The sequence below is a fragment of the Anas acuta genome, chromosome Z (genome assembly GCF_963932015.1).
Source record: "Anas acuta chromosome Z, bAnaAcu1.1, whole genome shotgun sequence".
NCBI classification, from domain to species: domain Eukaryota; kingdom Metazoa; phylum Chordata; class Aves; order Anseriformes; family Anatidae; genus Anas; species Anas acuta.
This window is the reverse complement of record NC_089017.1, coordinates 31257614-31284515: the sequence shown is the minus strand read 5'-3', so window position 1 is coordinate 31284515 and position 26902 is coordinate 31257614. Positions and strand designations below refer to the sequence as shown.

Sequence of the window (26902 nt, the reverse complement as noted above, 5' to 3'; positions counted from 1 at the left end):
GATGTCACATTGCATTATATTTGGCTTCTGATCCTTCTACTACTAATCCTTCAGTTTCTTGCAAGAACTGTTCCTTCCCTAGTTTTTCTGCAACCAGCATTGTTGATGATGCCTGTATATAATCCTTCACTATTACTCAATTTTGATTTATTTTCTACAATTCAGCAAGCTGCATTTGGATTACAGACCTATTTTTGATGGTGCTCGTGGATCTTCCCAGACTTCTGTTTACCAATACCTTCCATGTGGCTATTACTGAACGACTAAAGGCAAGCTGACCAAAAGATCCTGCTGAATGTCACTTGACACCTTTTTCAGGCTTGATAATAGACCGCTGAGAACAGCCCAGAAGCAGCTATCAAAACAATTTCACACTAATCCACAGAATTTTCATCAAACCCAGGTTTTCTAGCACTTTTATAATAACATCCTGTCAAACAATGCTAGAAATCTTATCAGTGTCAAAAATCTAACGTAATACCACTTTCTTCCATAGTCACAGGGACTGCAAATACCCTTTTGCAGAAGAAAACTAAATTAGGCAGACACAATTTGCTCTTGACAAACTCCTACTCACCTCCTTGCTATATGCTGGGAGTTTGCAAACATTTTTTTTTTTCATTGTTCCTGAGTTTGCAGGCACAGAAGGCCTTTATATTTCTGTCTTGCTCAGCTGGCACTGTGTTTAACTGAAAGCCAGAAGGGTATATGGTGATCTAAGACTTTCGACTGTCCCTTTTTGGGAAGCATCTGAAGATGCTTTAAGATCCTCTTAAGATAGGGGAAAACAGCAGGTTCCTGAATGTTACAAAGAAGTAGTTCTGCCATCTCTGGAACACAAGCCTGTGAAACTCCTTCCTACAGCTCTTTCCCATGTGTAACCAGTTAGAGATGCTGTAAACTGGTATGAGCTGCAATTAAAGCCCATCCAGAACCTGAACATCAGTCTGGTTTCCTCCCTGGTCGGTTTCTGTTTTTTAATAACAAGGTTCATGGGGCAGCTTGTCTCACAGGCCTGGCTTCTCTACCTATTTTTTTACACAGCCAATAGGAAATTATCTCTACAGCTCTTCTCTGTGTCAGATTTGGTCAAAATATGCCAGGAGCTCTGAATTCGTCAGATAAATGCAGTGTTCCCCTTCTTTCCACAAGAAGCAACATCAATAGTTTCCAGACAGAGCAGGCTGAGTGGCAGAACAATGTATGAGCCAACCCACCAGGTGTTTGTGACATCTTGTCAACTACAAACATCAACCGAGTGCGTAATGTTCTGGAATTACAGATACACTTTCACAACAGTTTCAAACTCAACAGTGGCTTATGGGGATTTTTTATGAAGGTTTTTCTGTGGAGCTGGATGAACTTTGGTAACAGGGAAGCAAGAAGGGAGAAGTAGGTGGAAGGAGCATTGTTTCCCTAAGTTGAGAGCACTATCTTCGGTAATGAATGCTGGAGATTTGCACTTTGTTCTCTCAGACGTACTCATTCAGGCACACTTTTCCAGATTTGTGTTGATACGGTCCACTCATTTTTAGATGTTTCCTGCTACTCATCCCAGTTGCAAGTGCTTGCAAGTGAATCAAGTACTTGTTCTACTCAGTGATTACTTTGCTTGGCAAACTGATTTTTTTTTTTTTATTTATTTTGCCATTAGAGGTCTTCCATCTAATGCAGAGTTTCTCCTCCTCTAAACCGTTCTTACTTTTGTGAAGGAGAAGTTACCCTCACTATCAACCGTCCTGCTTTGAAGTATTATATTGGCAGCTGCATTCCTCTCCACAAACGTGATACATGAAAAGGCAAACAACATTTGTTCTGAATACGATTTAATGTTGCAAAGTATTACATGCTTTCCACAAATATTCAGTATATAGACTTCAACTGAGATGGAAAACAAAACAAAATAAAACAACCCCTTATATATACTATTTACTGTATTTTTAGTAACTGTGAATTGGGCAAGTGTTTCCCATTGCTTGAGAGCTAAACATCCTTACTTAAATACTGTTAAAGCTTAACATTCAAGGAATGATGGATATCACACACCAATATAAAGAACCTACATTATGCCCAACACATTACTGCATCCCACTAGTTAAACTAAAATACTAATTGAACCTATCATCCAGGAACCCAATCGCTTCCCGCCAGCAATGGAAGAAAGCATTCCAGGATTTTAAAAGCTGAGGGTGCAGATACATCACTTCATACTCCAGTATAATATGGCTACTTGTGCGCTTCTCTATTCATCTGTATGATCAGGGCAGTGCACAAACCCTTAGTGTGCCAATCACATACTTCTTTGGGTACTGATGTTATCCTGAATTGGAGCCTTAGTCCAAAATATAATCTGTAAAGCTGTGAATCTGGTAAAAACTGCTTGTTTTTTTTCTTTTTGGAAATAAAGGTGGCTTTTGCCAGAACATTTAAGTTAATATTAACTTAAGGTAAAGTGCAATAACTGTATCTAAAAATGCTGCTGTTACAAAAGAAAAACTCCCAATCAGTTCTACAGTGGAGTTCTGCATAACAGATAGAGATGTTTGTTAACAGAATCTCTCTGAACAATATGAAGGTTAGAGATCAGTCAGTAAATATGCAGGAGATGATTCTTGGACTGTACCTGCATACATTCACTTCTGCAGTAGCTGAATGCACTGCTGCCATTTTTTAAGTTATAAAATCACTTATTTGTGAGCAGTAAGACTCTAAAGGGCAGAAAACAGCAGTTGTTAGGAGGTGGATTAGAACCCTTTAAGTCAGTTTTCCTTCAGATAAAATATTAAGTAGGAAGGCTCCAGTCATTTTGAACAGTACATACATCTGCAGTTACTAATTCCCCAAACAATACTGAAAATAACTTATTTATTGTAACATAATAATTTAATAAACAATATTGCAGAAATCTTACTCAAAGTAGGGCCATGTCAGGCAACCTTAACTAGGTTCCAGCCAGTAAGCCTATCTGTATAAGGTTCTCATCATAAGATTAATACCTGAGAAGTGTTTGAAACTGAGCATTTCATATTTATGGAGAGAGGAAGAAAAAAGGAAAAAAGCAGCTGTCTTTCAATGAGTAGCAACCATTACTGTGTGAATTGTTACAAAGTTTGTTTCATACAAAAAGTGTTCAAAAAACACATTTCTCCCAGACAAATCTACTAGCAAGTGGTATAAATGGTCATTGTTCCAGTGAAGTAAACAGATTTGACTGCTTTTGTGATCCATTAATCAATCTAAGAGTAGGCTACTTACCCGCTTTGAAGTTCTCAAGAAGTTATCTCTTACTAACAACTTGGCTTTAAGTGTAATAGCATACACCTCAGCTCTTGTTTTCTGTGCATAAATTTGAATACAAAAATTATCTGAAAGTTTTCACAACGCTTGAAAGGCTAATTAACCCCAAAGTTCTTTTAAAAGCCATTTTCCTAAAGATGATACTGTATACAGTATGTTTTCACACTGAGAAAAAGTAAGTATAACATGAGACTTACTAGCAAAGCACAGAGGAAATATTATTTCCTGGTCTAGTACTCAAAAAAGAAATAGCACTTTACTAAAGATGTACATCCAAATCCTTAACCTGCTTCCAGTTCTGGTATTTGGAGGAAAGTAAGCAGAGCCCATGTTCTCCAAGACTGCAGCTGTTACAGCTACAACTCCTAAGATTTAAAAAAGATTTGCATTATTTTGTTATCAGACCTAGTGTTAATAGCTTGCAAGAACCATAGCAATTCCTGAACCTCAGTCTCAAAGTACAATCTTAAAACTGGATCTAAACATCGCTTATCTTTACAAAACAAGCTGAAAACAAACAGAAAACCTGTATCTACTATTCCTTTGCAAGAATGCCAGATTGAATGTCACATTTCAACGATTATTCAAATCTAATTTTTATCTTTGTTTTTAAGAAGTTATCTACATGTCCTGGTTTCAGGAAATTAAATCTGTCCTAACTGAAACCAGGATACTACGCTATCTACTTTTCCCTAAACATAACTAGCAGAGCACTGGACTATTGTTCATGTCACTTTGCAAAACTTTGGTGAGAAGTTAACTCTCGAATTAGACATAGAGCTAGGCACATAGGAATCTTAATAATTTAACCACACTGTCTGTCAGTCCTTGCTGACCTGTGCTCTGATGGAAGTTAATCCTCACACTTCTGTGTGAGCTTCAATGACAAAGTGAAGACCAAATGTGTCTGCAGAGGTAGAAAGGGACTTCCGTAACATTCCTGTAAGAAGAAAATATGCAGTATAAAAATGTCCACAGATCAGTGGAAATACAGAAACTTTAAAACCCCCTGAATTCCTATTTAGTTTTAGGGAATGAATCTTCTGTCAGCTATTTCCAGTTTTACACTGCCTAACTGCACTGATCCAGATGCCCAGTGATAATCACTTTGCACAGGTCTCCTGCTGTACTTGGGGAAACAACCACATGCTCTGTGTTTAAGCTGATGCACACCCAGCCTCCCTGTGTTACCCTCCTGGCTGGGAGGAACATGAGCTCTGAGCACACTCTTGTGGTCATGTGCAAGTACATCCAAATGAGAGCTGAGAAGGACACAAAGATGGCGTGTAGGCATCTTTGACAGACTTCTTTTACAAGGAAGGCCTCGAGCCAAGAGTTAACAACAGTAAATCAAGCACCGGAAGTGACCTACTGCAGAAACATAATTTCTTGACCCTGATATTTGGAAATAATTTTCATCAAGTGAAATGCTACATTAAAAACAAAGTGCAAAATAGAGTCAACCAGAGAAGACAGTTGTTACTTTAGTGTTCAAGAGCCTCCACCTTCCTGCCATCTCTCTCATCTCCAGAAAGAGGGGAAAGAACACACTTGCCATGTGTTTCTATGACACCTGGAAGTGCTGCATATCTGAAAGAGGATAAAATACAACCCTATTCACTTATCATTATTTAGATACTGTCTGTGCTGGAATGTAAGTTGAAAATCCATCTCATTCCGTGGCTAACTTCATGTGATCTTCACAGCTGACTTCTTGTGCGCGCAGAGGAGGGTGACGTAGGGAACGCCGATGAATGCCCATCTCTCACTGGGCCAGAACTTTATGACAGGGCCCTGCTCGGGGATCTCGGAGGCAGCGTCAAAATAAGCGAAACAGACACAGCCGAGGTACGCCGCAAGGCAAATCAAAATGTGCCTGAAAATAGACACCCCCCCCAGAAAAACAAGAAAAGTTCAGTAACATGACTTCAGTAAAGCTATCAAACACATCATTATTCTTTAAAATCAGTCTGTCCTTCACCTTCTTCCCCAAATCCCCCATAGGGCTCTTGCATACCCTTTGCCTGCAGGCAAAGAATACAGAGAATAAGGAAAACTACAAAACCCTAGCTTATCCTCAGTCTAAACCGTCTGCAGCTTTTTGGTCTCTTTCCACCTTACAGAGTTGGCTAGAACTGCTGAGATTCAGCACTTTGGATAAGAGACCACAATTTGCTGGATGATAAAAGAGAAAAGGCGTCAAAGCCATTCACTGCTCCCACTTCATACCCAGCTGCTAACAGTGGATGTTTGAGCTTTTATAGTCTCTGCTCCAGCTGAGCAGTGCTGTGGGATTTTTAGCAACCCATACGGCAAGGAATTCAGTTGCAATTAATCAACTTAGTGCCTGTAGAATCTGATCAGGCCGAAGAGCCTCCTAAATCTGCCACCCTGGATAGCGTGAGACTTGCTCCTGGCTTACAATTTTACCAGTAAATCTGTTTAGCGCTAACCAGAAATAGCCACCAGCAGCCTACGCACTCAGCACAGAATGGTGCAGTGGTGAGGACCTGTCAAGTATGAATCAAACTGGAGTTTATTTGCAACACTTACCATACACAGTGTAAATAGGGGAAGTTAAATGAGGACCAGATCTCACAAAAAACTTTGTCACTGATCCAGCAGAAAAGTGCTAGCATCCACCAAAGACCTGAAAACAGACCCAGTTTGTACACACGCAGGTTTTCGCACCTGAAGAGAAAAACACAAAGAAACTGTTGTAAAACAAAACAAAGTTTGCTTCATGCTGTTTGGCTGTATGCATTTCAGAAATGGGATTTATAAAGCCTCACACCCCTTTAAATGGCTCCACTAAAAATGTCCTGAAGAGAGTCACTTTATTTGCAATAAATATGACTCTGATACAAGGCACTGGTGAGGTCACAAAAGAAACATTTTAATCAGTAGCTGTGTTTTGGGTGTTGTCTTAAATACTGATGGGCAAGTGGTGGGCAAAGACTGAAGCATTCCCATACTAAGGAGATAACGTAAAAGAACAAGAGATTAGTTACACATCCTGTCTGGTAACAATCAGCCACTCAGCAAGTGCTCAGATTTGTTCACATTCTGTTTCCCATTGAATTTTTACTATAAAAGATTGGCAATATAAAGGAACTGGATGAATTGTTGTTTTGTTTTGTTGGTGGTGTGTTTTTTTAATTGGTTTGTTGAATTTCCCCCCCTACTATGCAGCAGTTCCAGAAAACTATGGAATAGGAACCTCTTCCCAGAGGACCCAAACAAGCATGCTTCATCAGATGGTGCCAGCACCCACAACTCACACAGAATTCCTCACACTGCCTAAGATGCAGTGCTCTCCTTCCACAAGAAACCATACCCGGTCACACAGAGGTACACTACAGAGACAAAGAGCACAGACACTTGCTGTGGTCACACACAGCACGGCCTGCCGTTGATCATCACTGAATAAAGCAGATGCAAGGCTACCTGCACGGCAGTATCTGTGTGGCAGGTCTACTCAAAAGCTCAGTTTTATTCCCCGATAAGATGCTTTGTTCTTTCCCATGTCTTGGAACTATCCTAAGAAATGTACAGCTTTGCTCAAAGAGTAAAATCAAAGGAGAAGAAAAAAGGTTATAAATATAATCCAGTTCCAGAATGCTATTGAAGTCAATAGTCTGATCTCTACCTACACTTGCTATTTTGAGGTTAGGCCTCTTGGTGCCACTAGATGCAGCTCTGCTGTTACTGAGATATATAATGCAAAGCTAGACTGGGATGTGATAAGCACTATGTGCTCAGCTTCCCTACCTTCTGCAAGAGCAAAGCTATGCTTTGGGTTTTTTTCCCATGCTTTTTGTTTGTTTGGTTGGTTGGTTTTAGTTAATTGTTAACCTCCCAGTGATTTTCCCAGGGATCTGTGATCCTTCCAGTGCTACTAGACAGCTCATGCTTCAATGAACTGCCCTTCTCATGTCAGTGATGTATACAGTAAGCACTCCCAAACCTACTAATTGGATGACAGTAATTTGTCTAAAGTTACTTGTCTGAGCTATATATCAAGAGTCAAGCCAATCGGCCAGGCAGAATGATAAGGAAAATTCACTTGGGGTGAATGCCTTTTCTGCATCCTAACAGGAAAATAAGTCAATGCCAAGTGCCCCACAATCCCAACATCTGTCCCAAGGTCCTCAGGAGGGGCTCCTCTAATCTACACCTGTCTTCTTACACCTCTTCCAAAACGTTATTGGGAATGTTTCCATGTTTTTCCCCTTCAGCAGATCAACGGTCATCCTTCCTCACTGCTCTGTAGACTTCAATTCTGTCACTCCAGTAGACTTGACACTGAATCACCTTTCTTCTCCCATGCTGATTTGCCTCATGTGGGAGATAAGCAAAGCCTGGCAAATTGATCCTATAAAGGAACACCTCACCTTGTGTCACTCAGAAGCAATCAAAATGTGTACCTCTGGAGCAGTGGGTAGGAATACGCAAGCACTTCTTTATTCTGTGCACTGCCATGCTATTTATAGTCCCTGATCATCTTTATATGCAACTGTCCTTGACATATGAAAAATGCAGTCTTCTCATAGCACAGCACAGCACAAGCCAAAATGCTCTTTGGTTCTTCTTTTTCCACACCAAATATTTGGCGTCTGAAATCTGTTGTTCTAGTTTGATACATTCACAGAGTTTACAAATTTTTTCATAACATCCTTCCTCAGGTGTGAGATGCTCTCTTAATTACTTAGTATCAAGCAGCAACAAGGATACCGACAATGCCTCCTGCCTCTCTGTGGTGGAAAAGCAGAACTGCAACTGCTGCCATGGCTTTGCTAACGGAGTCTAGCTAGGCATTCAGATAAATCAGAAACACACACGAAGTACTCTGTCCAGGAGTGCTTTTCTGAATACACTGCCAGTGCAGCAGTCTACATGGCTATGATGTATTGCAAGCTAAAAAAATTATGCAGCTTCTCCCACAAATCTACTGGAAATTTTTCACTCTTGAAATGCTGTTTCAGTTGACGTTTTAACAGGCATTAGGGATTAAGAAACTCCCAAGGGTGAGTGGGAGGCTCCTTTTTAGGTAGCGGATTAATAACAAAAAAGCTACCTGCTACTTAGTGATGTTGACAAACTAATTTTCTCCAGAGTCCTTTACACAAGCTGGCTTTAAGGTCTGGCATTACCATCTTAAGCCATCTATAAATAATGACACATTCAAAATTATCGCAGCTCTTTATTTATTAGGAGGAAAAAAAAAAAAAAAAGCTTCAACTACTGTCTAAACTCTAATCTCCTCCAGAAATAGATATTACAATAGTTGTTTCCATGACAAAGACACCTACATGACTTCCACAAAAAAAAAAAAAAAAAAAAAGTATTTCACATAGCATATAAACCAAAGTGACTTCTTTCTTGGAACTGAATTTTGCTAACCATATGACAAACAAAAAACACACCATTAGAGGAGACAGGGCTGGCCCACAATAGCTTCAAGACAGCCTGTGCTGCATACTGTAAAAAAGGTATCTTTCTTCCTCCTCTGAAATAGTAGTTTTAATCTTTAAAGGCTATAAAGAGCATGAAGAAAAGGATAAGGAGATTTTTGAGTTGCATATGAAGTTCCAGAGCACAGATACAAGAATTCTTCCTCTTATGAGGCAACCTGGTAAGAAATATACCCACAATCTGGCACAGTTTTATAAGTAAAATTATACTGGTTTACTAATCCTCCTGCCTTTCAAAAAGTAAAACTAGACTGCTACTCAGGGCAATTCTGCATTCTGACAGAGCAAAGGGTACGTGTACTGAGAAGCCTTTTGTGTGTATGTAGCCTTTCCTGGACTTGTCTGAAGGATATAAACAAACATACGCACTTGCATCCCATTTAAGATAAGAGGCTTGACCTCAAATAGACAGCTCCTTTAGTCAGTGACCATGCCTGCCAACATCTGAGTAGTTTGAATACCAAGAAGAGAGAACAAGTACCCTGCATGGTTCAAAGAGTTCAAGGTTGCAAAGGCAAAATGAAAGCTTATTGAAAGAAACTTTCCTATCACAAGATCAGGTATAGAACTGGTATAGACTGTAACGACAGGTCAGTACCACCATCAGGAATTGCAGTTTATTTTTACAGCCTTAAAACACCAGCAGGGTGTGCTGCAAAACACTATTCTGAGGCAAAAAAAAAAAAAAAAAAAAAAAAGTCAATCACAATTAGCTGAGCACAGATTGTTAATCCGTGCAACACTGCTGGGTTTTCTGTGATCACCCATCATAGAGTCTTCAGCTCCTGCTGTAATCATACTTCCTATGTGCTGAGGAAATGCATGCTAAGCCAACAAGAGAACTGCAAAGCTACATACCTGCCACTGTTTTTACCACAGTGAAGAGAGGCATTGCAAACACTACCTGGACACTGGCAAGACACAAACCAGTCACTTCCTTTACTTCTATATAGACACTGACAGTGATCATTGAAAGAAACACTGAAATGGAAACTGTCAGCTAGGGGTCTAAAACTGCTGCTCATCCTGCTGTGCATAGATCTGTGACATGCTCCTACCCTAGCTCAGTCTAGAAGAAGCTAGACCACAAAAGCCTGCATTTTCGTTAGCCCCTTTTGCCTACGCAATGCGCGGTGTTCTCTGTTTTAACACAAACAGCCACTATTTAAATACCGGAGCCTCTTCAAACACTGGTGTACCCCAGGCATTTGCTATATGAGGGTCTGTGCTGGTACACACTTCCAACAGCATTATCTTGCAAAGTCATGACATCCTCAACAAAACATACCAGCTTTTCTTCACACCAGTGCAGTTTCTGGATGTTAACAGCTTGATTTTGACACGGGTATCTCCATTTACACCCTAATAAATGTTCTGAACTTTTAACTAATTTAACCTTCTAATTAAGGGAAAAGGATAACTTTGGGCAAGCTGTGACCATGAAGTAGGGTTCCTCCACATCTAGATATCTAGTAGGAGAATCAAATATGAGCAGACAGACTTCAAGGTAGGGTGAGCCTTCACTGCTCAAGATTCAGATGTCAGCTGAGCAACAACACCTTACTATCTGTCTGCTGAGGGAGATAGTTACACACCTGATGACGACCCACTAAATCATACTAATTTGATGATACTATAATCTCTGTTGTTTTTGGCTTGGACCTGAAAACAACAGGATCCACACCTGCTTTCTCCATGATCACATCCCCTAAGAGAGCTCAATATTTTTCTGTGAAACACATGAAGGGATTTTTTTTGGACAGAAATAAGAATGAAGTGTTAGAATTTCCTTGTTTTTCAGGAGCAAGTGTGCATTTAACCACCTTTTGCTGTTTTGATCATCTCACACCCACACCACTTTCAAGCAGGGTGTCAAACCTACTAGTTCTGCATTTAAGAGCACAATGCTCCATAGTTACAGCAGTCTCTCCTCACCAAGGATGAATGAGAGGCAGAAAATTCTCATTTAAAGACAAAGTGCTTTTGATTCACCAAAATTCTGTACCAGATTTACAACAGCCTAGAAAGAGAACACCACAACAACGTATTAGACCAAAACACCAACTTCAGCAATGAACAGAAGAAACTACTCTGAAGGTTCTTTTCCTTCTTTCCCAAAATAGCTTTCACAGACTAAGATCCACTGTAGTGTGCCAGGATTCATGTATGTAGCCCCCTACCATCTCTGGTAGTGGAGAATAGGAGAATCACAGGCATTTTACATAACTAATGTTATCTTTTTCTTCTGAGAAAGAGATGAGTCAATCCCTCTGGGTTTACAAGAATTTATCTCATTTAAATTTCTCAGAGAACAGCATGGCTGTTCTCAATCAAATGTATAATTATTTGCCTTTTACATTTAGAAATTCATCAAGAAACATCATAGGTATTAAATCATCTTGATACACAATTGGCCATATGTCACTCTAGGTCCCTTTGGAATCATCAGTTCAGGTTTGTTTGTGCCCATAATTCTCAAAAAAAAAAAAAAGGTAAACTCCACACATTTTAATGACCTTCCACTAGTTCAGTGAGTTTCAACAACAGAGTCTCAAAAAGCAAGTACATGTAGCCATATGAATTCCCAGATATGATCCAATAGCATTTAAATCTATAATACACTAACCATTTCTCCTCTCGAGTTACTCAGGAGCTCACGCCTCAAAAACTGGACTGTAGCGAGGTCACATAGATTGCTCACTGACACAATCAGATCTTCTACTGCTCTGTCAGTGGTTTCCTGGTGCTTTCATCAAAATGAGATGCCTCCACTAGCATCTACTGACTTTCTTCTCCACAGCTAACTTCTGTGCTGTTTCCCAAGTTTCTCTGACAACAAAAATAGCTGCTGCTTAGCAGGCCATCTAATGAGAAAAGACTAAAGAACTGTTCTAAAAACACATTACTAGCAGAGGCTTCCACTCTACGGGGAAATAGTGGCAGCACAGGGAAAGGTGGGAAACACGAAAAGTTCCCTGTTCTGACAAAAGCAGTTAGAATGTGGGCATTTTGTCCCACTCGTTTATTTCAATGGACATTTACAGATGCATTGTGTAAGAGAATATCCCAAGTTGGAAGGGGCCTACAGGAATCACAAGGACCATCAAGTCCAACTCCTTGGTCTACACAGGACCACCCAAAAATCAGACCATATGTCTGAGCGTCATCCAAATGCTTCATGAACTCCAACAGGCTCACCTGGAGACCTCCTCCGGGCCACCTTCCCGGAGAGCCTGACTAAGTGTCTGACCACCCTCTTTATGAGCAACCTTTTCCTAACACCCAGCCTGACCCTACCCTGTCCCAGCTCCATGCCATTTCCTCAGGTCTTAAGACCAATCTCAGGTTCTTCTCAATTTGCATCCTGGTTTCATAATGACAGGTAGCTATCGTCTGCAACCTAGTGATTATGTTTATCTTTGTTGGCCTGATACCACCATATTACCTGTGTTAGAAAACAAAGTAGTGAAGACTCACAATAAGCTTTGAGAGCTGGCACATCTTCCATGCATGCTTGAGCCTCAAACCCTGTTCCCTCCAGTACCCAGACTGTGATTATCTCACCCCTATGCAGACTTTACGGCAGAAAAGCTGTCACTGAAACAAAACTCTTGCCATGATTCCACAATAAATAAATTCTGGTTAGAACAGGTTGCAGGAAGAGATATGCTGCAAGAAGACAGACAATATCTGACCCAGTATATTCACCTACAGAAAAAAAAAAATCCTTGTCAAAAATGTCTGACCTGGCAGAGCAAGCTTATACCAGATCTCTGTGAGGGTGCTCTGCTCTCATAAGCACCGAAGCCAGATCTACTCTATCATCATATGGTAGCCTAAGGACCTCTGAAGACAAAACTTTAGTCAGGAGAAAAATACTCACCTCTTCAGCTCAGCAATGAGCAAAGCTGTGCAGGGAACACCCAGAGTCATTAGTGAGATGTTGTTGATGGCAGGCTTAATGAAGGCAAGGCAGGTAGTAACTCCAGACAGGACACCCACAGCAGCTTTAAACCTGCTCCTGAAGAGTTTTGGTGTTTTTTGGGGGGGGAGGGTAGGGGTAAGGGAGAAAAAATGTTTTTAATTCCAAGCTTTTAATTAGTAAAACTAGAAATCTTAGTATAACTCTAACAGTGTAACAAAACTTAGGTTTCTTTAGGTGTGTTCAGAAGGTGCAATGACTGTGCATACGGTGCATGTGGATCCTGCACTGGCTTGTGTACATACAGTGTTAATGATATAGATAAATCTTTTCCAGGCTAGTCTTCTGAAGCAGCCACGTATATGTATACACACAAATGCACACACAGAAACTCACATTAATCACTGTGAGTGATAATAAGTTTCAAAATACTAAGGTCCCATTCCCATTTTCCTTCTCACGAAAGAAGACAAGAACAAGACAATTTCTGTACCAGCACTGTACTCAAAGCAGTTTTGTGTTATCCTTCTTCATGCTTTCAACATTGATTTTTAGGATTGTTTTTTATTATTATTATTATTACTAATGTCCCAGCTTCTAGAGCCAGGTTGCAGTCTGTTTGGTATATTCTTCATATAAACAAAATCAGTTATGCCACGTATAGACAGCCTGACAACTTTGAAATTAAACATATATTAATTGTTTAAAATTCAAATTTGGAATTTAAAACAACTCATTTCTAGACTGTGGCAGGACTATGGCAAATAGAGGTTCATCATGCTGCCCCTGAACTACAGTCCCACAGCTGTATAAAACTAGTTGATGTTGAAGGATGGGTCTTCTCTTCTTAGGTCTAAGTTTCAAGTAGGGCCTCCGCATATTTGTGCAGCACCATTCCCTGGTCACCAGTGTCATCACCCTCATGTTCACCAAGCTCGTTACATGTACATTTGGCTTTAAAGATTTTATTTTTACTGAAAGGCAAAAAGTTACTTAAGTAGGAAGTTTTTATCTGGTGTAAGTACTTTAATGACTGAGGACACCACAAATCAGTCATGGTAGATGGTAACACTTTCAACATTCAAAATCTGAGTGCGAAAAGGATGAAGAATGTAAAGACCACAGCTGAGAACAAAGGGCAGGTATAATTCTAGAAGAATGTTAGGCAAAGCAAAACATATAAAAATACATATCACAGAATCACAGAATTGTCTAGATTGGAAGAGAACTCCAAGATCACCTAGTCCAACCCCTGACCCAACACTAACCAGGTCCTCCACTAAACCATATCACTGAGCTCGACATCTAAACGTCTTTCCAAGACCTCCAGGGATGGTGACTCCACCACTTCCCTGGGCAGCCCATTCCAATGCCTCACAACCCTCTTGGTAAAGAAGATCTTCCTAAGATCCAACCTAAAACACCCCTGGCGCAACTTAAGCCCATTCCCCCTCGTCCTGTCACCAGGCACATGGGAGAACAGACCAACCCCCACCTCGCTACTACCTCCTTTAAGATATCTGTAGAGTGTGATAAGGTCACCCTTGAGCCTCCTCCAGGCTGAACAAGCCCAGCTCCCTCAGTTGCTCCCCGTAAGACTTGTTCTCCAGGCCCCTCACCAGCTTCGTCGCCCTTCTCTGGACTCGCTCAAGCACCTCGATGTCCTTCTTGTAGCGAGGGGTCCAAAACTGAACACAGTACTTGAGGTGCAGCCTCACCAGAGCTGTGTACAGGGGGACGATCACCTCCCTAGCCCTGCTGGTCACGCTGTTTCTGATACAAGCCAGGATGCCGTTGGCCTTCTTGGCCACCTGAGCACACTGATGCCTCATATTCAGCCAACCGTCCACCATCACTCCCAGGTCCTTCTCTGCCTGGCAGCTCTCCAACCACTCATCTCCCAGCCTGTAGCTCTGCTTGGGGTTATTGCGCCCCAGGTGGAGGACCCGGCACTTGGCCTTGTTGAACTTCATGCAGTTGACCTCAGCCCATCGGTGCAGCCTATCCAGATCCTCCTGCAAAGCCTTCCTACCCTCGAGCAAATTGACACATGCGCATAGCTTGGTGTCATCTGCAAACTTACTGAGGGTGCACTCAATGCCCTCATCCAGATCATTGATGAAGATATTAAAGAGGACCGGCCCCAGCACCGAGCCCTGGGGAACACTACTAGTGACTGGCCTCCAGCTGGATTTGACTCCATTCACCATGACTCTTTGGGCCCGGCTACCCAGACAATTTTTAACCCAGCAAAGCGTGCACCAGTCCAAGCCATGAGCAGCCAGTTTCTTGAGGAGAATGCTGTGGGAAACGGTGTCAAAGGCCTTACTGAACTCAAGGTAGACAACATCCACAGCCTTTCCCTCATCCACCCAGAGTATCACTTTGTCATAGAAGGGTCATTTTATCATAGAAGGAAATGCAGAGAAGGAAAACACACATATATGTGCTTGTGTGTAAATCAAACCTGTTCTGGGTTAGGCTTTTTTGCCACCCAGTAAAATCCTTCCTCTGCACACTTCAGAAAGGAATCAAGACCTTAAGAAGTAACCTCCCCGACAGACTCTAGGGAGGAAGTATTCTGAGAAATTTAGGATGAGGGATATCCTTCACCTCATCTCAGTCTTTTTATGGATCTGTTATAACCTGGCAGATTATTATTTACAGTTTTACAACCAAGCCCAAAAGAAACAGGATTTCACCCCAGAAATGCTACTAAAAAGAATACAGCTTAACTTTGTGGGCAATTCTACAAATCTACTAAGTAAACTAGCAGAAGGTAGTGATAGATTACATACAAGAATTCCTTTAGGCTTTTGAGGAATAATTTACATGCAGTCTGAAAAAATATTCAAGAGACAGAACTGTCCTTTATTTGAAGTATTTGAAGTAAAAGATATTTTATCTACCTTATAACCCCAGTAAAACCTGTTTGCTTCTTAAGCTGCAGGGGTCCAGTAATAGCACTGTACACCATTAAAATAGCAATAAGCAGAAGTGCTAAATTCACACTAACTTGACAGAAGCATTAGACCACAGTCTGTACACTGTAATTCAACATACACTTTTCTCAGTGTAAGTTATTTTAAAGAATAGTCAATACAGGCACCACCCTTCCCTACAGACCCCTGACCCCAACAACTTCTAACTGAGTATATGTCAGGGAAAAAGAGAAGGGAAAGAAAAAAAAAGAAAAAGACAACAATAGTATGAGTATGCTAGATGTATAAGCCTTAGGCCTTAGCAGTTTTCAGAGAGCAGGAAATTGGTGATGTGATTCAAATGTCTCCATTACCTCAATTACTTTATGCATAGAAAAGCAATAAATACAAAGGTTACAGCGTACATTTTTGGGAGGAACAAATCTTAAACAGATTCTTCAAACTGCCTATAAGGCTTTTTATTTTAACTCTGCAATAAAGAAAAATCCCCTTTGCAGCAACAAGAGACTTCTAAACAAACACCACGTGTAGCCTTTACTTAAAAACTACTTTTAACCACTGGCTTAAAACTTAAGATTAAAATTAAGCTGAATTCCATAGGTTTACTCATATGTACACTCTAGGCTAGATATATATAATATGATTAGATCATATATATATATTATACATATATATCATTTTATCATTATATATATCATATATTATATCATATATAATATTATAGCATATATAAAAATGTGTCTTTCAAGAATTAACAAGAACAGGCACTTCCAGAGGCACTGAACTCCAGAATCTGAAGTTATATGGCATAAAATACACCATGAAGACTTGTAGACTCAGGACTTCCAAAGAACAAAATGCAATGTAAGCAACTGGAGGAAAGTTGAGTGAGAAAGATAGAGGCAGCAGTGGTAATGTTAGATGATCACTCACTATCATTACACACAGGTTTATGTGAAATGTTTCAAGAGATAGGAATGTGTACCACATCACACGATTACCTGTCATTCCGAAAAACTCTTGGTAGGTATCTCCTAGGGAACCACATGGCAAGAGCACACATCAGCACCCAGAGAATAGCCAGCTCATCCAGCATCTGGCCCAGGAAACTGAGGGTGGCATGAAAGTAAACAGACCCAATTCCTGAAAAAGTCAGGCAAAAATTACAATCAATAGTGTTTCATTACATAGAATGAAAGCTCATGATCAGGACTGCATAGCAAATGGTTGATACCATTTGGTCAAGAAAAGGAAAAAAAAAGTCACCAGCTTTCCTAGAAAAGCAATCCAGATCATGAGCATCTCATATTAATTACAAAACAACCACATTACAGAAACAGAAGCTAAAGATGTCATATCCTGCTAGAAAAGTAAATGAAAAAAAAAAAAAAGGTAGTAAAGTTAAATGCAAAAAAAAAAAAAAAAAAGAAAGAAAAATAATAAATTCAAATGCTTCTTCTGAATTTTCTCAATAGCACAAGAAAGGATAACACAAATGTGTAAAGCAGCATGTGATTATGTGATGACTACTCTGTGATACATGTTTACAGGTGGAAACTAGCTCACTTCCCCGCAGGGCTTTGAGTATCCCTTTACAAGTTCCGAGTGTTTTTAGGATTGAAAAGGCCTAAGAATTTCCCATCTACAAAATGAGTAAACCTTTGGGTCTACTATTAAAATGTCTCGATACATAGCAAAATCTTTTATCCTCTCCAGTTTTGCTGAGCACACTCAGAAATCTTGTATTCAATAACATCAGAAGATGGAGGGTCAGTGCTGTTCTAGAGTAAGCCCGGATACAAGTAAAAGAAGTTGTTCAAAGGAAAGACCGGAAGGGAACAGAACTAAGGTCAAAGAACCCTCCAACCTCAAACTGCAAAAAGTGTTTTCCTTTCAGAAACTACATGTGCTCTAACTTCAAGCAATTACAAACAAACTCCTCTGCAGACGTCAGTACTGCTTTGTTTTGCAGCAACAATCATGCGCAAGCAGGAAAAACTAATTTCCTCTCAGTTTGTGCACACACAGACAAACAGAAACTAATCAACTTACCGACCACAACTAGCAGAGTCCATATTAAATATATTCCACTGTTGAAGCAGGTTGCATATTGACGGAATAAGCACATACATATGGGTGGTAAAACAAAAAACAACACGTTGCTTATCTGTGAAAATAAAAAGTACCACAAAGACAGAAAATTAGCAAACATTTAATATCTACACACTAAGACATCCATAAAAATACTGTCATCCAACGATGCCCCGACTCAACAAATTATGGCCCTCAGTTTCTGTCAAAGATTAAATGTTTTTTCAAAGCATCAATACACTTTGCTTAACTTTATTAAACTAATAATAGCATAAAAACCATAAGCAATGTCAAGTGTGGTTAGTCGTATCTTTAAATCACCCTTCCAGTCTATTCCCTGAGCAATTTTAGTGAGAATATACATACACATACTTGGACTGTTGCTATTCATGAAGCCTACAACAGCAAACAGGGAAATCTAGCAAGTGAACTCTCCACTCAACAGTTGTCAAATTCAGCATGGAAAAAAGGGGGTTGTCAAGCTTTGTTGAAGTCAAGTCACTGAAAAATAGCTATGGTCTGGCAGGTCTGAAATACAAAGTTGAGCTAACAGAGTTAGAACCATTATTTTGTAGGGTAAAGAAAGCCTGAAGTTGTAAATGTTTTTGCACTTCATTTTTTCCTCTTGATTCTCTATTACATAAACAATCAAATATGACTGAAAAGAAGTTATAGGAAGGCGAAAAGGTAATTCAGACCACTGCTAACTGTTTTTAAATTTAATACATAAGACAGGAACAAAGACATATTTCCTCTTGCTTACCAACAATATAAAGCACCATTCTTTAGCTAGAAAATGTTTTACCTGTGATTACCAGGAGCTGTCACTGCAGTATTATCTGGTTCTCTCGGTAAGGAGCTGCCTGTGCTGAGGGCCAACTATGGCCCGAGTTTAACCAAGCAGCCATGGAAGACTGCACTGCTGCTTCACAATGGAACAAGGACAAGGGTGAGCTACCGGACATTTTCCAATTTTTCCGGACATTTTCCCAGACATTTTTCAATTCAATTTTCCAGACATCTGTTGGGTAAGCAACTTGGCCAGGCACGCGCAGTCCGAATGGTTCCTCTACAATGCGTTGAAGATAATTTTCTGACGCAGTTGGTGGAGGAGCCAACAAGGAGGGGGGGTGCTCCTGGACCTTGTCCTTACCAACAGGGATGGGCTTGTTAGGGATGTGAAGGTTGGGGGCAGCTTGGGATGCAGCGACCATGAAATGGTGGAGTTCAAGACGGAACTTGGTGGAAGAACTAATGCTAAAAGCAGGATTGCTACCCTGGACTTTCGGAGAGCCAACTTCGACCTCTTCCAGGACCTGCTTGGGAGTATCTCATGGACTAGGTTGCTAGAAGGCAAGGGTGCATGTGGGAGCTGGGCTACATTTAAACAGCATTTCTTCCAAGATCAGGATCAGTGCATCCCTAAGAGTAGGAAATCGGGGAATGGGGGCAGGAAACCTGTGTGGATGAGCAAGGAGCTCATCGATAAGATCAAAAGGAAGAGGAAGGTTTATGAAACGTGGAAAAAGAGCCTGTCCTCCCGAAAGGAGCATTGAAGTGTCAGGGCCTGCAGGGACGCGACAAGGAAGGCTAAAGCCCACCTAGAGATGAGGCTTGCAAAAGAGATAAAAGATAATAAGAAGGGGTTTTTTTAAGTATGTAGACAGTAAAAGGAAGACTAGGGATAATGTGGGTCCCTTGCTGAATGAGGGGGATGTCCTGGTAATAGGAGACGCTCAGAAGGCAGAGATACTGAATCCTTTCTTTGCTTCAGTCTTTGCTTCAAGGACTCCCCCCCAGGACTCCTTGACCCTGGAGGGAGGAGAAAGAGTCTGGGAAGTGGAGATCTCCCCCCTTGTTGACAAGAGAGTGGTCTGGGAGTGTCTGAGTGGGGTCAACGCACACAAATCCATGGGTTCTGATGCGATGCATTCACACGTGCTAAAGGAGTTACCAAAGGTGATTGTCAAACCACTCTCTATCATCTTTGAAAGGTCCTGAAGAAAAGGAGAGGTGCCTGAAGATTGGAGGATAGCCAATGGTCTTCAAGAAAGGCAAGAAGGAGGATCCGGGAAACTACAGGCCAGCCAGTCTCACCTCTGTCCCTGGAAAGGTGTTGGAACTTGTTTTGGATGCCATTTCCAAGCAATTGGAAGAGAAGAAGGTTATGAGGAGCAGTCAGCATGGATTCACCAAGGGGAAGTCGTGCTCGACCAACCTCGTTGCCTTCTATGATGGCATCACCAGCTGGGTAGATGAGGGGAGAGCAGTGGATGTGATCTACCTTGACTTTAGCAAGGCTTTTGACACTGTCTCTCATGACATCCTGATAGTAAAGCTGAGAAAGTGTGGGATAGAGGAGTGGACAGTAAGGTGGGTTGAGAACTGGCTGACTGGCCGAGCTCAGAGAGTGAAAAGAAACCAAATGAGGTTTAGTAAGAGCAAGTGCAGAGTCCTGCACCTGGGAAGAAACAACCACATCTATCAGTACAGGCTGGGGGATGACCTGCTGGAGAGGAGCTCCAAGGAGAGGGACCTGGTGGATGACAAGTTGACCATGAGCCAGCACCGTACCCTGGTGGCCAAGAGGGCCAATGGGATCCTGGCATGCATTAAAAGGAGCGTGGCCAGCAGGTCAAGGGAGGTGATCCTCCCCCTCTACTCTGTCCTGATCAGGCCTCATCTGAAATACTGTGTCCAGTTCTGGGCTCCCCGGTACAAAAAAAAAAAAAAAGACGGGGATCTCCTGGAAAGAGTCCAGCAGAGGGCCACAAAGATGATACAGGGCTTGGAACATCTTCCTTATGAGGAAAGGCTGAGAGACCTGGGTCTGTTCAGCCTGGAGAAGAGAAGACTGAGAGGGGGTCTCATCAATGTGTATAAATACCTGAGGGGTGGGGGACAGAAGGATTTGGCCAACCTCTTTTCAGCGGTTTGCAGTGACAGGACAAGGAGTAATAGCCACAAAATGGAGCACAGGAAGTTCCACACCAACATGAGAAAGAACTTCTTCATGGTGATGGTGACAGAGCACTGGAACAGGCTGCCCAGGGAGGTTGTGGAGTCTCCTTCTCTGGAGATATTTAAGGCCTGTCTGGATGCCTACCTGCGCAGCCTGCTCTGAGGAACCTGCTTTGGCAGGGGGGTTGGACCCAATGATCTTTCGAAGTCCTTTACAACCCCTTCTATTCTGTGATTCTGTGATTCCCCAGCCTTGGTTTCCTCACAGTCCCCATGCCTATCCCAGGCACAAGACAATTATTGCCAGCAATATTCCACTAAAATGGACACGTAAAACAACTCTGGGGTAACAGCACTCCTTTGGGACAGATCCCCTTTTCTCAAACACTTACAGACTTTTACTGACATTAACAAAAATCTAATGAAAAAGCATTCATGAATGGCATACAAAGAAGGCATTTGTTCATTCAGCTACTGTCCACCACTCAACACAGTCTCAGCCAGTGTGAGAGTAGAGGCTGCAATGATTAAGACCAACACGTCTCATTTAACATTTGTGAGACTCATCACATCATACTCCTAGCTGGCACTCAAAATGACAATAACTACAGGAGCAGTTTCTCAGCGCTGCCTACTTCATGCATCACACCTTCCCTCACACTGAAGACACCTCCTCACAGACAAGCTGCATTTCCTTCAAAATTCTTGGCTAGATTTCATTCAAGTGAAATATGAAATACTTAGAAACATCTATAGTGCTCAGTTTAGAGCTGAAATATCCTACATCTTCTCTATGTAAAATAAAGCTGGAACAGCCGCTAGATAAACAGCAGGGAGAAATTTTCCTGTCAGGAGAAACCACCATCTTGTTCTCTTGACATTTTAACAAAACCACATCCACAGCAGCGTGTGTCCTAATGCTGCATGAAGTGCACAGGTAATTCCACTGCTACGAGCACCTGGTTGCCTGCCAGCTGGTGGCGAGGGCAAGAGAAAGGAGGGGATGGACAGAAAGAGGACAGAAAGATCGTGGCTGCTTTTGTAGACAGCAGGCATGAGGCCTGCCACAAAGAGGAGAAGCCACCACGCTCTCTGCAGGTGGGCCACCAGTCAGCCTGGGGGAACTCCAGCAGCCACTGGGCTGCCCTTCTAAACCAGTGCAGGGAAAGGTGAAATCCTGCTGCCAGTTACCATCTCCTACAGCTTGTTTTGTCAGACAGGTCCCCTCACAGACCCACATAGTTTCACAAGGGGCATTCACACTGCTCAGCTTCGGACAGCTGGCTTACTCTGCCTGCCTCTCCGACTTCTTTAGCCTGTGGTAAAAGCTGCCCACTGCTGCAGGGAAGGCCAGAGCCCTACCAATTTCTTTCAGGCCCCCTCACAAACTGTCCTCTGATGAATACTCTCTCCTTTTCCGACAGCTGAAGAAGCAGGAAACCAGCCTCACAAACCAGATGGGAAAAAGCCACTGGGGCATGGACTGATGAGCAGCACCACAGACTGATGAGCACCTCCCCGGCAGCAATAAGAGGACTCCTCTGATGGAAATCTGTCAGCCACCAAGGTGGCAATTTCTGCCTTCATAATTCATACATTAAAGTGAACAAATTGACAGGTGGGAGGCACCTGGCTATGCCAGAATGCAGGACACAGAATATCCCTGAGGAGACAAGGTGAAGAGCAAAGAGTTATTTATAGAGAAATGTTCTAAGGCAGATTTTAAGAGGCAGATGAATCTGCTTAAGTCACATAAAACCTACATGTTCAACTGATCAGGCTTAGTCAAAGCACCTTCTATTCGCATAAAAACTACCCGTCTTTGTGCAGCAGAGACCTACAGCAACATCTGGAACACAGTCATAGACCACAATTCTAGTGTTTTACCTGCTTTTACAAGCACGAAGTGGTAGGGCTCTCCTTACCCCCTAAAAAGTAGGAAACACATACAATGACTGGTAGTAGGGACGATGTAACACGAGCAAGTCCTCTGAGGACCTCAGAGTGCTCTATACATTTTCTGGTTTTAGCCACAGTTAAGTCAAAGGGGTGAAAAAAATGAAATAAATAAATAAAGATAGTTACAAACTAAGAAGTGTGAAAGAAACACTTTTCCTCTCTACAGCTCAAACTGACCGGTGAAATAAATCAGATTAGGTAATCACAACATATAAAAGTTAGGCTAGAAAGTCCTTATTCTGCCTAGAAACAAGATAAAGAAAATATGACTACTTGCCACACCTGTAACAACGCAGGTTTATATCACTGAGTAGATAACAAAGGAATGCTTCTGCCCTGCAGCAATGCTCTTCTGGCAATGAACTCCTCCTGTTCATGCTAAAGTAGTGCCTGCAAATCCAAGACCCTGCCAACCTGGAATTTGGCCATGATTTATACTCTTTACAGAGGCCACCACAAATATTTCCTTTCATTGTAAAAGCTGAAACAATTCTGGAACTGAAATTCTTTCCTAGTAAGTTTACAAAAAAAAAAGAAAAGATACTCATGTCTCTCTTTCATGCTCTTTCATGCAATAGCTTAGTTCTGTTTCTTATATTCTATACACAGTAATTTCCTCAAGTTATATTCAAATCAGAGCTCTGGAACACTTCCGAAATATATAGCTTAAGTTTTCTTAGATGCAAGTTCAGAACCAAATAGGTCAACATCAGAACTGACCTGCTGGTTTTCATTCCCTGGTATCTGCTCAGCTCCCTACAAGAACCACAACCCTAAATATAATACAACCATTAACACCATCCTTCCCAAGCAAGTGAGGCACTTATCTCTGGTTTCAGAAAGTATTTTGCATATGAAATTTCTGACCTAACACATGATTGGCCTGTATGATTTGATAATCTAAAATAATTTGATTATTTGATAATCTAAGAACAGGAATACTCCCAATTTCCTTTGGGATCTGCACAAGGCAGCAATTCAAAATTACAGTTCTGGAAAAAGGGCAAGTAGCCCATCAATAAAAGCCCATCCTCTGGCTTTACACAATTCTGGGCCTTTAGTTTTAATTTCCATCTATCTACTTGTATGAAAGGAATATAGGACACAGGCCATAGACGGAATGCCAGAGCCCAGCTCAGATCTTGACCACATAACTTTGCTCACATCTGGCCACAGTCCCGACTCGTGATGTTTTCCACAGTCCTACCAAAGATTAAGTATTATTTACTATTTGGTAAGACTCACAGCCAGCAGCCGCGTCATTCAGCCACTAAGGCAACGTGTAGCACTACCTCTCTGCGAGAAGGAAGCAAAAACAAAGCAACTCTGCAGTGAGATTAGAGGCTTTACATCTTCAGCTTCTCAAGAGCATGCCACTCACAAATGCCGGAAGGCTGCTGTAGTAAAAAAAATGCCTCCAGAACACAAGAATGCTCTTGCATTCCTAAGACAGTCCAGTATTTTTTTGAAAAAACATGTATCTCCTTTCTAGTGGGGAACAGAAGAGGAATAAAAACACTAGCAATTCTCTCTTAAAATGGAAATTTGGCAAGAAATGTGTATAAAATGCACAACTGAGTGCAACAAACTGAACTGCACAGTATGAGCTTCAGTGTTAACAGAATAATGTTACATTTTTCAGGTGTTTAAAACTAAAACAATACTTTTTTTTTTTTTTTTTTTGCAATACCCCCACAAGCGGTAAGTTATTTTGAGCACACGGAGGCAGTTGTTCATGTTTTAGAGTAGGGTTACATTTCATCAGCATTTTTTTTTTCCTAAAATTAATAAAAATAAAAAGCTGGTCTTCCTATAACAACTCTTTTGCATTATGAAATATCTCATGATCTCTTCACTTAGAGTGTGTAACATAAAATCCCATCACACTAATGTATGTTTTCAAAAATTGGTATAATCAATTTGTACAAAACTTCCGAATAGCTATTCTCCCACTCATTTAATCCAGGTGAGCACTTTAATTTAATTTTAACTACATCACGTTAAATTTATGCAAAATGTTAAGACTGGGACACAGAAGAATAATTAAATTGATCTTTCTAAATACATTTCAAATAAGCTGTTCCAATTCCGTGCTTACTTGTATACTGTGTGAGACCACAACTACAACTCTGACCTTAGCTGTGACAATTTAAAATGCAGATTAGCAAGGTTTTAATCTACAGCTTGAAGACACAGATACCAGATTCAGGTCTGCAGTGGAGTCCATCCTGAAACTTAAAAAGGTTTTGAATCAGAACTGAGGCATCTCAGAAGGAATAACATTCAGCCTCCCTTTTTTGGTGCCTGTCAGAGCAGGAGAAATCTTCCCTACTGCCCTGTCAGCATCTGTCTTTTCAGGACGCTGTCACACAAGCCCATCAGTACACTGTGAATCCAACAGCCTCAATTTTCAGAATCTGCAAAGACAGAAGTCATACAATGACTTCACTACTGAAGAAAGGTGAAATGTGTCTACCCTCAACACAGCCTCTCTTCCACACCCCTTTGGTGTACAGCAAGCTGGTTTGTACATAGCTGCTGCAATACCAGGGGCTTCAGGGCAAACTTTTCAGTATGTGTCTCAGTGCTAATCTGTCTGGAAGCTCACTTATTCACCTGGATGTGCCTGCAGCTCCTAGCATTTTGCAAGCTTCTTTGCCACAGCTAATCAGCTCCGCACAGGCAGAAGGATATCCATCCCCCTGCATAGCCGGCTCCGAAATGCGTCACTTTCTTCAAGAAACTTCTTGTTTACCCTGACCTTTTTCCTCCCTTTGTTTTTGGTTCTTGCACGGTGACACCAAGAAACAAAGAAAGCAGGCAGCTTCCCCCCACACCCTCCAACCCCTCCAGCAGTACAGACCAGACGCCACCCCGATGACGGTGGCACAGAAGTATGAGAAGCAGCAACAGGTTAGCGCTGTGCACCGTGGGCAGGGCAGTCACTTGCTCTGAACACACACACACACACACACACACACACAGCACTCCCCATGAGCTGCACTCCAGGCATCTTTTTCTTTCCTTCACTGTCGCGCAGCGCTACCGTCTGATGCGAGCGGCCAGGGAAACAGCTTGAAAGGGAAGGAGAGCTGAGACAAAAATGAGATTTGGGAAAAAAAAAATAAAATAATAAGAAAAAAAAATCAAAGGCTGTTGTGATATAAAACACGGACAAAGCAGCTGCCCCAGCTCCCTGTCTGTGCGCCCACCCGCCGCCACAGCACAGCAACCCCGGAGCAGCCGTGCCGGGAGGTCACTCGCAGGGCTCCCTCCTGTTGATCGGCCCTTCACGGGCAGCCAAGCTGCCAGAAAGCCGGGTGCATGATCTCACAGCCTGGCGGATCCGCCTGCCAAACTCCCGGGTACACAAACAAGGCGCACCCCGCTCCAGGGTGCTGGCCGCAGGGCAGCCCGGCTCGGCTGCGGCTGGCAGGAGGGGGCTCGGGGGTGCACGGCGGCTCATTAGAAGCAGCGCTAATTACCCTGATTAATTACCCGACCCGACACTGCCCAGCGCCCCACAGCCGTGCCAAGGCCGGCACCCGGGGTGTGTGAGCGGGGTGTGAGGCGGTCCCGCACGCTGCCCCCCGGCCCCCTCGCACCGTGTTGTAGAACTCGGCGATGGCGGGCACGATGGTGTAGTTGTCCTCGCACCAGTCCACCTCCGAGCTGCCGGCCCGCAGCTGGTCCCACCACAGCAGCGTGCCCATGGCTCCCCGCCGCGGCACGACGAGGCGGCTGCTGCTGCTCCTGCTGCTGCTGCTGCTTTATCACCTCCTCCTGCTGCTCTCTCGCCGCCTCCTCCTGCTTTATCGCCGCCTCCTCCTCCTTCTCCTCTCGCCCCGCGGCCTGCGGGGCCGGCGGCGCCCCGGGCTTGCGTGAGGCTTGGCCGGGGCCGCGCTGCCTGCCCCCACGGGGCTCCTCCAGCCGGCTCCTCTCTGCAGCCCGCCCGGCTGCCTTCCTGTCTGCCCTCACCCCTCCTTCCTTCGTCTGCACTGAAAATGGGTTCCAAAGCAGCTGGCAGCTCCTCGTCTTCCCCCGTGCTGTGTTCACTCTGCACGCGCACTGACTTTTACACATCTACAGACAGGTGTACTGGAGAGGCAGCCAGCTGGGTGTGCATTTCATCCTCCGTGAAACATAAAGGCTTAGGCATAAAGGCTCAGATTATATTTTTACTTCACTAATTGCCTTCCTGAGAAAGGTCGCTTCCAGGTAACCTGCCTTCTTTACTTACGCAGGAGGTGAGACAC

At 42.5% G+C, this 26902-nt stretch overlaps 2 protein-coding genes across 2 annotated transcripts in view; one reads left to right on the top strand and one right to left on the bottom strand.

The window, feature by feature from the left end:
• The window catches only part of SLC24A2 (solute carrier family 24 member 2), a 164155-nt gene extending 139117 nt beyond the window's left edge, over positions 1–25038 (top strand). Inside the window, exon 11 of the mRNA XM_068666424.1 lies at positions 22112–25038. Within this exon, the coding sequence (XP_068522525.1) occupies positions 22112–22115 (4 nt within the window). The 3' untranslated portion in view covers positions 22116–25038. The remainder of the gene's footprint in view (positions 1–22111) is intronic.
• On the bottom strand, positions 1810–26540 carry ACER2 (alkaline ceramidase 2). Its single transcript, XM_068666425.1, has 6 exons — positions 26252–26540; positions 17688–17802; positions 16637–16778; positions 12655–12792; positions 5851–5988; positions 1810–5173 (listed from the first exon to the last, which is right to left on the bottom strand). The coding sequence occupies exons 1-6, from the start codon at positions 26357–26359 to the stop codon at positions 4987–4989; spliced, it is 828 nt and encodes a 275-aa protein (XP_068522526.1). The 5' UTR covers positions 26360–26540; the 3' UTR covers positions 1810–4986.
• Between the last annotated feature and the right edge of the window lie 362 nt (positions 26541–26902).